Below are 15,816 nucleotides of genomic sequence, written 5' to 3'. Positions count from 1 at the left end.
CATAGAGATCAGAAGATTAACACTGTGATGTGCTGAATAAATTAATTTACTGACAAATATGAGTTTAAATGCCAAATAAATACAAGATTTTAACAATCCAAACACCAGCCTCTTGGGTGAGCCCTTGTCCAATTGGTCTGTGGGGTGGATCATAATTATGTAAAAAACTCTCTAGTCAGCACTAAATCTGACATTTAATTTTACTTTCAAATAAAGTTCTTTCTAACCAAGGGTGGATAGTTTTCAATTCCCCAAAAAAAAGTTTTAGAAAAGAGACTCTAATTAACAATGACTGTTTCATTAAATTGTTTCATGAATACTGAAGGTATTAGGGCCAGTTTAGTTAAAAGTACAATTACTTTAATATCTAACCTGATGATTTTTATTTCCTCCCTCCCCAAACTTCTCCTCACTTAACAGAGAGCCCTGGATTATGAAACATTTGTTAGTCATTTAATCATCATATAAAATAAAGTTTGGAGTTTGGTTACCTATTAAACATAATACCTATGTTTACTGCCTGTACTAGTAGAAGACAAAAGGTAAATGAATGGAGCGGACTCTGTCTGTGACACTTAAGTTCTTACATTGTTTTGCTAGCACAGAAAGTGATCCCACACGAATCTTCCTGGTGCTTCTGTATCAACTCTCCCCGCTGACACACCTGGCCCCTAACAATCACGCCGCTTTGGGACAGGGTACTTTGCAAGCAGATCAGGCAAGGTGACCGTGCCCCTCAGTGAGAACAGCCAACCCATTTCACAGGTGCAAACGCCGAGAAAACACGCCTGAGGTCCCTTCAGCAAGGAGGTCAGGATTTACGCCAGGCTCTGAAAGCCATGGTGCAGGCCCCTGCACGGCACTGTCATGCAGTGGAGAGGCAAATGGCTGAGGTGGGAAGCTCCCGCTCTGGCAGCCAGAGAGGATGGAAGCCCACGGAACTGCAGTTCCAAGGATGTGACCATCGCCGAGTGCAGGGGAGTGGGTGCTGGAAACTCCGCTGCCAGGCAACCAGCAGGGATGCCATGAGGCTGCCACCCTCCGTCCAACAGGCAACTGCACTGACACAGTGACAAAATTATGTCCTTCCAGGAACTAAAGGGTTTAAAATCTTCATAAACTCAAATGATTTTTAAATGAAACAAGTGTACTCTTTCCCTCAAAATAATACTTTTCTGTCCTTGGAGATGCTACATGCCACGCTTCCAGGTGGGAATCGCTCAGTGTATCACTATTGTCGCACCTTTTACAGCTGAGTAAGAAGTGCAAAGGGACCCGGCATATAACATGGCCAGAACCGGGCACCTCTACATTATCATTCTCGTCCACGTTGGTGCTCTGAAAAAATACCAGTCCTCCCACAGGGGGAGGGCAGAGGAATTCTATTAATAAATTACTGAATGATTTTTTTCTCAAAGGTGTTGGGGAAATCAAATTAACACATAACAACAGTGAGTGAGATATGACTCCATTTTCCGTAATAAACACCAAGATCAAAACGCGACCCTGGGTGAGTTTCCGTGCAAGACTCCCAGCAGGCGTTTTCCTTTCTGTATGGACGGGACTTCCTCCCACCCGAAGCCCAGCCAAATATGCGCTGTGCCACTAACACTAAGCAGCACTTCCTTAATCACTCATTTCCAACAATTTATGGATGATCAGTGGCAAAAACGAGCAAAAATAATGAAAGAACGCAATGAAAGCTCCCTGGACCGCACTGGACTTCCTACTCATGTCTGCGGCCCTTGAAGACAGAGGCCTGATACAAATTAGCCGCGGGAAAGCCGTCTGGCCATAAAATACAGTACAGGGTCACTTTTATGTAAGTTTGCCAAAAGGGACATAAACCAGGACAATCTCAAACTGTGACACAGGATAGAGACATATTAAAGCGCTCAGCCTCGTGCGCGGCTGTCATGGCGCTTGCTTTATAGACTTCCCGCACCAGCACCCAGCCCCTCGCTCCACCTGGTCAGTCTAATTAATTAGGAAGGAAGTTACCCCAAATTCTGTACTTTTTGCTTTTATTATCAAGCACTCCGTTTGAAGTTACAGGAGTTAACCTCTTAATCCCGCAGACCGCACGCTCTGCTCTGGACACTGGGGGATGTCTGCCAGGACTGGTAATTGGTCAGGATGTTGCTGTCACTCATGTTAAATTTTATGCTATGACTTCAAATAAAAGGTGGGCAGTAAGGTGAGGCACACTGTAAAGTTACTCCCAGAAACATCTTTGGTTTTGAATTAATCCGTCACTGATGAGGTTTTTTTTCACTTTCATTAAGTTGTTGAATTTTTTCCTCCTAACATTTTAATCCAAAGTAAGATGTTAAAATACAATATGAAAGGAACACATTCTTTTTTTTTTTTTTTTTTTTTTATATATTTTATTGATTTTTTACAGAGAGGAAAGGGAGATGATAGATAGCTAGAAACATCGATGAGAGAGATACATCGATCAGCTGCCTCCTGCACACCCCCCACTGGGGATGTGCCCGCAACCAAGGTACATGCCCTTGACCGGAATCGAACCCGGGACCCTTCAGTCCGCAGGCCGACGCTCTATCCACTGAGCCAAACCGGTTCCGGCAAGGAACACATTCTTAACTCCCACCCAAATCCGTCAGTGTTCCTTATACGAAGGGAAACACTGTAGGGCATGGCCTGGGCGGTCCAGAGGCCTCCCTGAGGCAAGGCGGGCAGAGAAACCCGCACAGCTCCCGGCAAGACGACAGGAAAACGCACTGCTGGCCTCAAGACCCTCCCACTCAGTGTACATCTGAGTGACTGAGATAAAACTGCAGAGAAAGAGTCTCCCACAAAACAAACAAAAACCAACAGAGGTGACCTTTTCATCAGAAACATTCAGATGTCTGCATGGGCTCAGGTTCAAACACACATGAACATATAATATGTGTATGTGACAGGGAAATCATCTAAATGTGATAAACATTTCACTTATAACAATAAGTTAGAGCTCCAAGATAAAAGTCACCTTCTCACTAAAACAGCTGCTTTTGTCAGAGCCATTTACATGCGCCGACCATGTGATGATAAGGAGCGGGGACAGCTAAGAATTGGCCCACAGAACAGGAACCCACACGGGGAAGGAGGAGAAAGGCTCTTTAGGGACACGGTCAGCCCCCCAGGCCTGAAATGTCCTGTCTGAATTAACATGGTGGTTTAATTAAAAACTTCGTAGAGAATTCTGCTTAATTTGACTTTCAATTCCAACTCTGCATCCGCCTGTGGCGAATGGCCAATTTCCGCATCTCGGCACAATATGCAAGGGACTGCTTTAAAATCGATGCCCAGGGGAATCGATGGAGGAGGGGCCACAGGCCGTCAGGGATGCCACAGACTGAGACACAGTAAAACGCACCAGGAGGGTGGCCGAGGAATATAAAGCGACTTTAACACAACCATATTACAAGTTTGTCATTACTCAAGTAACTGTGCTGGCTACCAATTAGAGGTGTTTTCTAAGCTCTCTTCAATGTCAATGGGAACTGATGTGTCAAACGTCACCAGTGAGCAAAGAGCTTCAAAGGCATCGACAGAAATACAGGTACTGGCCAGCCGAGCAGAGCATGTCAGTGACTCGAAGAGGCCACAGCCAGTTACTGTACCCCTACAGCGCTGGGCCCAGAACAACACAGCTTACCAGGAGGCGGGCCTTCACAGGAAGGCAGACTGAAGGCTCCCGTGTGCTGTGCACACTCACACTCAGCTGGACAGCGCTAATAACCTTGCAACTTCCCTGTAATTGATTAAGAACCGAAAGAATATGAATGTTTTAAAATAACGTGTCATGCTCACCTTCCCTGGAAAGCTTCCCAAACATCCCTAGTGCAGCCTGGCAGCCTAGTCTGGCAGTGGGGTTGACTCTGCTTCAGTCTAGGTCAGTGGTCGGCAAACTCATTAGTCAACAGAGCCAAATATCAACAGTACAATGATTGAAATTTCTTTTGAGAGCCCAATTTTTTAAACTTAAACTTCTTCTAATGCCACTTCTTCAAAATAGACTCGCCTGGGCCATAGTATTTTGTGGAAGAGCCACACTCAAGGGTCCAAAGAGCCCCATGTGGCTCGCGAGCCGCAGTTTGCCGACCACAGGTCTAGGTCATTCTAAAATGGGATCAAAATGGGACCTTAAAACTCCGAGCTGTGGGAACAATGAGGAGCCACCTCTGCTCAGCAGCTTCAGATGACCCCCGGCACCACTGGCACTTTCTAGGACATGTACTAGTCAACGCAGGCAGCTCTGAAGGACTGCAAGGACAGCTGACGTCCAAGGGCTGGTCCTGGGCTGCGGGCTTTGCTTTACATGCGACCTCCTCCTTGTAAACAAGGCCACTCACCTCAGAGGAACCCTAAGCCTGGGCATCTCACCACAGCACCCCGGCCTTCCCCAGCACTCAGCCTCCCTGCAGCCTCCAGGCCACTCCCCCCTCATCTTCATTGTCACCCTACTCCCTCAAAGGCACTAAGGACCCGCTCTCTGATTCCACCTACAGCCTCCCTCATTCCACCACTATCTAAGTCCAGTGGTCGGCAAACTGCGGCTCACGAGCCACATGCGGCTCTTTGGCCCTTGAGTGTGGCTCTTCCACGAAATACCACAGCCTGGGCGAGTCTATTTTGAAGAAGTGGCGTTAGAAAAAGTTTAAGTTTAAAAAATTTGGCTCTCAAAGGAAATTTCAATCATTGTACTGTTGATATTTGGCTCTGTTGACTAATGAGTTTGCCGACCACTGGTCTAGTCGATCAACAGCAATATCTTGAGCGCTGCCTCCTTGCCATCTTTTAAAATTCTTGGCTGTTTGGGAATTAGTTGGGCAGCCGTGTCAACGGTACCCCACAATCACTCATCCACCATGTCAGTCCCCTTTGCGATCCCACAGAGGGATTTGATGACAGTAACAGAGTGAATGTTCTTCCCCTCATTTAGAGAGAAAATGGAAGCACATAACTTAGAGGAAAAAATGCTGTACGGGGTGGCGGGGGCTGGGAAGAGATCAACCAAAGAACTATTATGCATATATGCAAAACCCATGGACACAGACAACAGTATGGTGAAGGCCTGGGTGCGCAGAGGGGGTCAGTGGGGGGAAAGGGGACATCTGTAATACTTTCAACAATAAAGATAAATTTTTAAAAAGAAAGCGGCACAATGGAGGGAGGAGGTGCTTCCTCGCGCCCCCCTCCTTCTCCCCCCGCCCCATCCCTCCTCCGCACTGACATGCAAACAACACACTTTGGGGCTCAGTGGTTTTCCTTTGACCAAGAGAATAGTGACATGTCACGGTTTTTGTGTCTGTTTTTTTTTTTTTTAATTCTAGAGATAGTTGCTAATTCAGCTCCAATAAATCAAGCCAAGTCCCTTTCTAGTTGGTTAGTTCACAAGAAGGGGGAAATAATTGGGAGGCAATTATTTGCAGTTTTTAAAAATTATTTAACTAATAACTAGACTTTTATAAAAAGCATAAAAGTAGGTACACCTATGAGACCAAATGTGAAACCATATTTAACACTGAATTTTCCAGGTTGTTGTCTGCAGTGGGCAGATTCACACGAGGCAGAGACAGGAAGGAGAGCTCTGCATGTGTAAGGCAAACACTGACAGCGACAACAGGGACGTGTGCCCAGACGCTATGTGATGGGCCAGATGGTGAGACATCTTCATAGGCCAGTGCCTCCACCACACCACATTTCACCTTCCCTTAGTGACTTAGATAAAACAGTAGATGCAAAAATCCTTTACAGAAATCCTGTGCCCACTCCCTGCCATCTACCCATAAAATCCCAACAGCGCGGCGGAGGACTCGGGCTGCTGCTCACCAGTCTCCGCACCAGCCATTCCCGCAGCTCAGAGAAGCCCACGTCCTACTCATGCCTGGGATGTACTAGGCCCGTGGTCGGCAAACTGCGGCTCGTGAGCCATATGCAGCTCTTTGGTCCCTTGAGTGTGGCTCTTCCACAAAATACCATGGCCTGGGTGAGTCTATTTTGAAGAAGTAGCGTTAGAAGAAGTTTAAAAAATTCGGCTCTCAAAAGAAATTTCAATTGTTGTACTGTTGAAATTTGGCTCTGTTCACTAATGAGTTTGCCGACCACTGCACTAGGCCAACACCCGCCTACTCCTCCTGCTCCGCAGGCAAGTCCCAGCTCCAGAGCAGGCGGCCTCTGTGCCTCCCCGGCCCCGGGAACCAGGACCTGCGCTCCTCTGCACTTCCACAGTGGCTGCAGTCTACAGTCCACCTCCCAGCAGGCTACTCACCTGCCTGACTTCCCTCGACACCCTTCCAGGCAGGATCCCGGTCTCTCCATTTCTGTCCCTGGCAAGCTCCTATAATAGCAGGATAATTACTACCTAGTACGTGCTTAGTAAAACTGTCAGATGAATGAATATCCATCAAAGGCTCCCAAATTCTACGGAACTGGTTTCTCAAGTATCTCCAACAACCTCATTTCTTCTCCATGCTCATTCTTCCGACCCTCCTGAATGCTGTAGTTTACAAGCTGTTCTAGACTACCGGGGGTGGGCCAGGAGCACGCTCTGCTCAGTCCTTGCACGCACGGCACCTGCTCCGAGGCGGCCGCCAACAACCTCCCCCATTCATCTGGCCTCTCCTCCCCATCCCACTGACCTCTCCTCCCCATCCCGCTGGCCTCTCCTCCCCATCCCGCTGGCCTCTTCTTTCCCAACCCGTAAGCCCCTCCTCCCCATCCCACTGGCCTCTCCTCCCCGTCCCGCTGGCCTCTCCTCCCCATCCCGCTGGCCTCTCCTCCCCATCCCGCTGGCCTCTTCTTTCCCAACCCGTGGGCCTCTCCTCCCCATCCCACTGGCCTCTCCTCCCCGTCCCGCTGGCCTCTCCTCCCCATCCCACTGGCCTCTCCTCCCCGTCCCACTGGCCTCTCCTCCCCATCCCGCTGGCCTCTTCTTTCCCAACCCACTGGCCTCTCTTCCCCATCCCGCTGGCCTCTCCTCCCCGTCCCGCTGACCTCTCCTCCCCATCCCCCTGGCCTCTCCTTTCCCAACCCACTGGCCTCTCCTCCCCATCCCACTGGCCTCTCCTCCCAGTCCCGCTGGCCCTGGCCAGCTCCCACCTGTTGGCCCTCACTGTGCTCCCCTCAGTGCTGGCTGCGAACAACACGAACACTTCAGAAGCTCGGCAGCTACCCTTGGGTTTGGCACTAGTTCTGCAACTGCACATATGCGCTTCGCAGACAATTTAATAACATTTAATATCGCTGGGCCTCAGATGTCACCTTATAAAAGGAGGGTTTGAACGAAATCTCTTTCAGCAACAACACTTCCTATAATTTCTTCAAGAAATTATAACAAAGAGCTTTTTAAACTATGTAATTTTTCACATTATATAGATGACTTAGGTAAATTTAAACGCATCATAATAAAAAACAACTCCAATAAATAAAAACCAGTGATGCCCGGCCAGTGTGGCTCAGTGGCTGAGCATTGACTTATGAACCAGGTCTGGAAACCAGAGAGGTGGGCCACCGACACACTTTCACCTCACCCTCAAGGGCTCTCCTGGGCCCTCTGGTGTGCAGGCCAAAAACATGCTGAACTTGAGGTTTACAAGAGTCGTCAAACGCCAGCGAAACAATCCCATTCCTAAGAACCCACAGAAAGTGATGTGACACAAAAAGTACAGAACTTACAACCTGCCAAGCCAAGTTCATTTATGTGACGTTGCAGTGCTGCTCAGCAAGGACACAGAACGCCTTCCCCCATATGTTGCATGAAGAGACTAAAAATGAAAAGGCATGCTGTGTCTATAAATAAACTGTAACACTAAAGCTCATTTTGTCAAGTTTAAAAGTCACCCAAAAAGTACTAGCTACTTAAATCTTTGCATTATATTCCAAAAATTTATAGCAAAGAGTAAAAAGAGACTGCAAGTAAAAAATATTCCTTTCACTTTTAAAATGCCATATTCAAGGACAGATGAAGTCCTCACCACTTAGAAAGTCTAACTGAGATGCTCTTGCAAAGTCTCCAATTGGTCCACTTCTACCTCCCACTCACAGCAGTAGCCCGCAGCACCTTGGGAATCTGATTGTCTAATGGAGCATGTCTAATGCTCTAACAGGCTACAATCCTGAAAACATTGGATATGAAATAACTTACATCAAGATACATTCTAAGCTTCTAGAATTCTGTTCCATGCTTTAAACCAAAGGAGAAGAGAGAGCCTGAGAGTAACAGCTGCTGCGCCGGGCGTCCCATTCCACATGGCACACTCTGCCGGGCAGCACACTCCCGGGAGCACTCGAAGGTCAAAGACGCCCTGGTCCCTGTGGACTCACAGTTCATAAGCAATGTTACTAAGAGACTGTTAATAGTAATAGTAACAAGATGTTGTTATTAATTAAACTTTTTACATTCCTGTCAAATGGCTGTTTAAGGCAACTTCTTATAGTTCAACGTGAATGGTATTTACTTCTCCATGTAACTAATTTAATTCCAAAACACAGGTCACTCACCTTTTTCAGGCCAGCAAAACCTTCTGATTCCAGGAAGAAGAAGGCAAAGGGCATCAAGACAAACAAACAAAGGTTGGAGAAGAGAGAAGCGAGGTTCCACAGACCTAGAAGGCAACGCAGAAGACAGCCAGGTCAGGTACTGACACGCTCGGCAGAGAAATGACCGTACTACACTGTGGCATTAGAACACTGTGCCTTCTAACAGTAAAATAAACATAAACCTGAAGAGTGGCCTAACAAATGACCTAACCTTAGAATCAGAAAGTAATTACCTATTTAAATTGTGTGCAACTTTGTAACATGTACCTATTGGTAAAAACCAAGATAGGAATTAATTTTTCCTCACACCCTGAAATAAAGTCACTACAATATGACATGTGCAGAGACCCACAGACATGGTCATATTGGCTTCTTTAGACATATTGGCACCTGAATATTTACATTAGAGACACTAGCATTTATTGAGCACTTAATAAATTCCAGGTACTCTACTAAACATTTTACATGCATAAGCTCATTTAATTTAAGCCTCATAAAAACCCTAAAAGTAATAATTAGCATTTACTGAGCCCTTATGTGCCAAGCACTATTCTAAGTGATTTACAGATATGATGCGAACTCATTTACTCGTCCCAGCAGCAGCCCAACATGACAGCGGTGGAGGCGGGTCACCGGATGGGCAGAGGTGCACAGCCAGCCTGTGGCAGCGCCAGCTCCTGGGATTTTTAAAAAGCACCACACCGCAGATGTTTTAATGAGCAATTCCAAGTGGGAAAGAGAAGGGAAGAGAAGCTCACATAGCCTTTTCCCTTTCTCACATATACCACACTCTCAGAAAACCACTGTAAAAAGCAACTAAGAATAAATTTGGAAAAAGACAACTTTAGGTGTGTCCTTGAGACAGAACTTAGCCCAACATTTCCTATTTTTTAAAGGTAAAAAACTGAGCCCCAGCTGGTTTGGCTCAGTGGATAGAGCGTCGGCCTTCAGTCTGAAGGGTCCCGGGTTTGATTCCGGTCAAGGGCACATGCCCGGGTTGCAGGCTTGATCCCCAGTAGGAGGCATTAAGGAGGCAGCTGATCAATGATTCTCTCTCATCATTGATGTTTCTCTCCCTCTCTCTCTCTCCCTCTCCCTTCCCCTCTGAAATAAATCTATAATAATAAAAGCATAATATGCTAATTAAACTGGATGTCCTTCCGGACAACCTTCCAGGCCAAGCCTGGGCTGCAAGGGCTGAGGCAAGCCGCCACGGCTGTAAGGGCCAAGCCCCTTGCATGAATTTTGTGCATCAGGTCTCTAGTAATAAAATAAAATTTAAAATATGGTAAAACACTGACATTTAAAACTGATTTTCAAAATGATGGCTATAATCTTTATAAAATTTACAAAATCCAGAGACAAAGATAAAAATTATGCTATGGTTAGAAGTCAGGGCTTTTGAAGCGGGCACCTGCTTTCTTTCCAAGGCACGGACACCAGGCGCTGGGGACACAGCCACTAGTGAGCAGAACACAAACCTCTGCGGTTGCAGCTCTCAATCCAGGCACCAGACACTGCATGTGAGTTCTCAGGGGACCAAGGTGGTGGTTACAAATTAACATACGTGAGTCCTCGCCGCCCTAACCCCATCGGAACAGCATGGGATACAAACAAAAAGAGCCCATGCGTCCTGTGGAGGTCTTCTAGAGCAGCGCTCGGCAGCTGGTGGTCCGCGAGGCCCAAAAGGCTGGCGACCACTGATCTAGAGAGACTGACCTTCAGTAGGTAAGGGGACAGAATTTAAAAATTCAACTTACAGTTTCTTATTCAAAAATGTAGGCAAATTTAATGAAATTGACAACTTACTTAGCTTAGCAGGAACTAAAATGTTTCACAAATTTTGGGGGGAAACATCTTACATCTTTCAGTGGAAAAACTTTAATTTGAACTTTTTAAAATAAAAATTGTTCTAAAGTACTTTTCTACTTCCCAAACTTTCAACACCTTCACCCTTTTCTTCATCCAAAGGCGTTATCATCACAGTCAATTGTTTTATTGCATTAATAACTGGAAGGGTTCAAAGGACGGTGGCTCAATGCCCCACCTGGAGTGTCAGACACCTGGGTTCCAGCCTCACCAGCATGTCCATGTGCCACACCTAATGAGTCACAGGTTCTTATCTATAAAGGGAGGCGAGGATCCTGCCTAACGTGGTGTTGAGAACTAAGTGAAATAATGCACGTAGGACAATCAGCACACCTGTCACACACAAAACACTTCGTGACTTGCTGCTTTTAGTAACAGCCACATCCCCAGAGGTGCTAACAGGCGGGATGACTTCCCAACTCCCTTCCTGCCAGGTGTATCAGCTCTTGCTTTTTGCTTTTTGTCACCAGCAGTTTGCGCAAGTCCAACAACAATCTCTCCCCTCCCCCAAGAGATGCTGGGGATAGGCACCATACACACATGTGCCTAAGAGTTGATGGGCCTCAATCAGAGCTGTGCCCTCCAAGTCAAGTTCATAAACTTCAGTGCATGGTCTTTGTCCTCTACTTTGCTCAACAGCACTTGACCTCCCTTCATACGGTTTCCAAGTAAGTTACTTCCAGATCTGAAGTACAATGATAATGAGCATTATCTAGATGATTCATAGCACATTATATTATTTGGGCTGGAGAACCGTGACTGCTATATGTTGCTTTCGTTAGGTCTGGTGGAAAACAGAGAAACTGTGGTTTTAAATCATTTGTGCTGAGGAGATAAAAGTTAGTGTATTCTATCTCTTGTTAAGTCCCTAGCATCTCAGGCATGTTCCAGATGCTTTGGGCACTGCACCAAACTCTTCCTGACAAGGCAAGCCCTCTAGTTTACAGATGGCCTTCAAGCTCAGAAACACGCCTTTGCCCTCAGCTGGAAACGGCAGCCACTCTTCCCAAGGTGCTGCCCCATTTTAGCAACATCGGCACCCATTTCCACATCCTCATCTTCTTCACAGATGCCTGAACTCTACACCACAGCTCCCCAGAGCCAGGTGCCCATGCGGGGCGGCACTGTGCCCCCACAGCACTGGCTCCAGGACCAAGAATCCATCCTGAGTGGCAGAATGAGCGTGACATCTGAGCACCAAATGTTAACCAGTGTGCCATACCAGCATGGTCAAGGGTTAACCTGAGGAGGGGCAGTGAAGGATTAAAGAAGACAAACAAGAGAATACAGCTGGGGCTCGGCAGACCTCCCATGCCTGGATGAGGACACAGAAAGATCCAGCCTGCAAGCCAAGGCTTTATTTTATAGTTAAAGCAAAACAAGGAAGTGGTCAACATGTTTACAATGTTCTTGTGAATTTCACCTCGTTTTGGCAGCACTTGTTGTACCTCCCACAGGCCATTAGGAATGAATTAGGGAGAGCTACAAGGTCAGGTTTAATTATGCTAGGAGAGCTCTGCCCTTCAAGCTGGGATTTTTTTGTGGCCCTGCCACAGGTCAATCCAAGGCTTGACCCTATAGCCATCCCTACATCTCCCCCTTTTTTTGTTTTTAAGCTACTATAATAAAAAACTTAAACATCAAGAACAAAGCTCTGGCTATTAAAACAATAACAAAACAATGTCAATGCAACATAGCAATAAGAGAGAAATCAAAACTACAGACATGTTAACATTTTCAGCTACAAAATGAAAGCTTCTTTTGCTGCTGGTGTATATTTACTCAGAGTTCTTGGACTTGGCTGCGTAAGACTTTGCAGACGACTGGCAGCTAACCAATGCTAGCATAGCCAGAAACATGGTTGAGGGAGTAGCTTCCAATTCTTGCTTTTCTGCCGTCTGCTGGGCTTCAGTTGTTAACTTCTTCAGCTGACCCCATGTTGGCACCTCGGTCCCTTTGCCTTCATTTTCATTTTCCGCATTGTTGTCATCGGGGCAACTCTCAGTCTTTTGAACGAAGGGACAGGAGCTTCTCTGGGTCTATTGTGGTGATGCACATAACGCTATGGCACCCAAACTGGCTACGCTGCTCCTTCTGGAAAGATACAAAACACAACCTCTTCCCCACATCATTACTGAATCTGGTAAAACTCTTGTCTGGTTTGTGCATCCTTCCACTGGGCTAACTCAGCGGAGGCTATTGCACTGGAGGTCCGATGCCTTTCGGCCTCTGTAAAACTCTCTGCATCGTAATTCAAAAAATTTAACACATAACATCCTTCTCCCCCTTTTTTTTGGTTTTATAATTGCTTTTTAAGAGTAGAATTGGCTCTTGCTGCTATTGCCTAACCTTGAATTTGTGCTATTTTTGTTTCTTGTAAGACCTGATTTATAGTATTTTTTGTGCCAACGTCCTTGTTCTTTCCCAATGCAGGGGGTTGGCCCACACACAACCCCCCAGGTCTGTGTGAGGCAGGGTTCTCTTCCCCCACTTGGGAGTCTATCATGATCTGGGTTCCCATTGCAGGATGGCGACCCTGCCCCTGGGTCATGCATCATCCAGGAGCTCACACCTGGCGTCTTCGCCATGCCCAGCTCCAGGTGTCCAGACGGGCAGTGGCTATGCCCCTGTGGCTGTAATTTCTCCAGTATAGTCCTGATCTATCACCCCAGGGAGAACTTGAAACCCTTTCAATGTTAAACTGCTTCTCCCTAAAATTAGTCCCATCAAGCCCACGGGAAGGGGCCTATACACTCCCGTGGCATTCATTTACCCAATGCTTTCCTCTCCTGCATCTTGGCCCATTCCCTGAACGTAGGCCAATCCAGTATCAGCACAAACATGGATAAAATACTTCCATAATAAGTAATCTCCAGGTGAGCGACAAGCCTTTGTGACAGTAATAAGCCTCTGGTAACCTTCCACTATTAGTTTCCCCTGCCACATACACTTATTTCAATTTGCCAATTTAAATTAGTCTGAAATAAGATTTATTTTCTAACTTTATTTGTCCTAAGGTGTGGACAGTAAATGACACTAATTGGCTGCTATCAGTCTTTTTGAGAATATAGACATAAGCTTTGGTTAGGGGGGCAAATGCAAATTATTTACTTTTAAGTGTCCTTGGTTTAGGGAAGATAGGATTTACTAGATGGCCCCAAACCACTTGGCATTCATATTTTTTAGATGGTTGCAAACTGCTGTTACACGCAAGCCACAAAATTAGAAAAATGACTCTGTAGGTCTTTGCATACACTTAATAAAAATTTTCTTAGGATTCCTAAGTATATTGAATAAATTTGGCATTTCTCCCATAGAGATTTTTAGATAAGGTCTTAACTAATTAATGTCCTCTAATAACCTTTATTTTTTTTATTTTATTTTTTTTAACTTCATAAATCTTTATTGTTCAGATTATTACAATTGTTTCTCCTTTTTCCCTCCATAGCTCCCCTCCACCCAGTTCCCACACCACCCTTTGCCCTTATCTCCCCCCACACTGTCCTCATCCATAGGTGTACGATTTTTGTCCAGTCTCTTCCTGCACGCCCCCATACCCCTTTCTCCCTGAGAATTATCAGTCCACTCCCTTTCTATGCCCGATTCTACTATATTCACCAGTTTATTCTGTTCCTCAGATTTTTTAGTTCACTTGATTTTTAGGTTCACTTGTTGATAGATATGTATTTGTTGTTCATAATTTTTCTCTTTACTTTTTTCTTCTTCCTCTTCTTAAAGAATACCTTTCAGCATTTCATATAATACTGGTTTGGTGGTGATGAACTCCTTTAGTTTTTTCTTATCTGTGAAGATCTTTATCTGCCCTTCAATTCTGAATGATAGCTTTGCTGGGTAGAGTAGTTTTGGTTGTAGGTTCTTGCTATTCATCACTTTGAATATTTCTTGCCACTCCCGTCTGGCCTGCACAGTTTCTGTTGAGAAGTCAGCTGACAATCGTATGGGTGCTCCCTTGTAGGTAATTAACTGTTTTTCTCTTGCTGCTTTTAATATTCTCTCTTTGTCTTTTGCTCTTGGCATTTTAATTATGATGTGTCTTGGTGTGGTCCTCTTTGGATTCCTTTTGTTTGGGGTTCTGTGCGCTTCCTGGACTTGTAAGTCTATTTCTTTCACCAGGTGGGGGAAGTTTTCGGTCATTATTTCTTCAAATAGGTTTTCAGTATCTTGCTCTCTCTCTTCTTCTGGCACCCCAATAATTCTGATGTTGGTACACTTGAAGTTGTCCCAGAGGCTTCTTACACTATCTTCAACTTTTTGGATTCTTTTTTCTTTTTTTTTTTTTTTTTGCTTTTCCGATTGAGTGTTTTTTGCTTCTTTGTTTTTCAAATCTTTGACTTGATCCTTGCATTCCTCTAGTCTGCTGTTGGGTTTCTGTATAATATTTTTTATTTTAGTCAGTGTATGTTTAATTTCTAGTTGGTCCTTTTTCATATCTTCAAGGGTCTCATTATATTTATCGGCCTTTTCTAGGATATTCTTGAAAAGCCTTATAACCGTGGTTTTGAATTCTATATCCAGTCATTTGTTTTCCTCCATTTCTTTCGTTTATGATCTGTTTCTTCGTTCCCCCATTTTTCACTGCTTCCCTGAGCTGGTAGAGTAGCTTTGTGTGCTAGGTTTCCTATATGGCCCAGTGGGTCGGCCTCCCCAGTTAATCTGAGGTGGACACTTTTGGTGCACCCCTTTGTGGACTGTGTGTACAGCCTTGTTGTAGTTATGTCTTGATTGTTGTTGGTATCACTGGGAGGAATTGACCTGCAAGCCAGTTGGCTGTGAGGATCAGCAGTGTCTACACTGGGAGATTTTCGGTGCTGGAGACAGCCTTATAGGATTAGCCTTGCCAGATTGCAAAAGCATCTGTGCTCAGCTTGGAAGGGGTGGAGTCTCAGGGCGGAGCAGACAGTCTTGGCTTCCCGTCAGCCCTGCCCTTGCACGCGAGTCTCCAGACCTCTGCCTTCCGCAGTTCCCGAGTTTCCGCCTTACAGTCCAGATTCCCCCCATAAGAGCGTGGCTCACCCAGAACTGCAGTTCAGTGCAGTCGGAACTGGGGTTCAGTGCAGTCAGGAGCTTCCGACTCCCTTCCGCTAGGGATAGCCTGTGGTAACTTCCGCAGTCAGTCTTTGTGCGCACTTGCGCCTCCAGACCCCTGCCGCCGCAGTTCCCCTGAGTCTCCGAGTCTCCGTGTGCCTTTCTCTCTACCTGACAGTCCAGACTCCCCCTGTATGAGCCTGGGTCTTCGGGGTTTCACCCGGAACTGAGGTTCAGTGCAGTCGGAACTGGGGTTCAGTGCAGTCGGGGGCTTCCTTCCCCCTCCCGCCAGCGAAAGCCAGCCAGACACTTCGCCGCCCTTCCTCTTTGCACGCACGTGTCTCCGTACCT

At 46.0% G+C, this 15,816-nt stretch overlaps 1 protein-coding gene across 3 annotated transcripts in view; it reads right to left on the bottom strand.

Annotated features, from left to right (window-relative positions):
- Positions 1 to 15,816, bottom strand: part of LMBR1 (limb development membrane protein 1) — a 127,870-nt gene that overhangs the window by 68,393 nt on the left and 43,661 nt on the right. For all 3 annotated transcript variants that reach the window (XM_080667098.1, XM_080667099.1, XM_080667100.1), the window contains one exon: positions 8,512 to 8,615. In XM_080667098.1, coding sequence (XP_080523224.1) covers positions 8,512 to 8,615 — 104 coding nt within the window. The remainder of the gene's footprint in view (positions 1 to 8,511; positions 8,616 to 15,816) is intronic.

This window comes from Plecotus auritus (genome assembly GCF_963455305.1).
Source record: "Plecotus auritus genome assembly, chromosome: 4".
Classification (NCBI taxonomy): Eukaryota; Metazoa; Chordata; class Mammalia; order Chiroptera; family Vespertilionidae; genus Plecotus; species Plecotus auritus.
The sequence above is the reverse complement of the archived record's forward strand: the minus strand, read 5'-3'. Positions and strand labels throughout refer to the sequence as shown.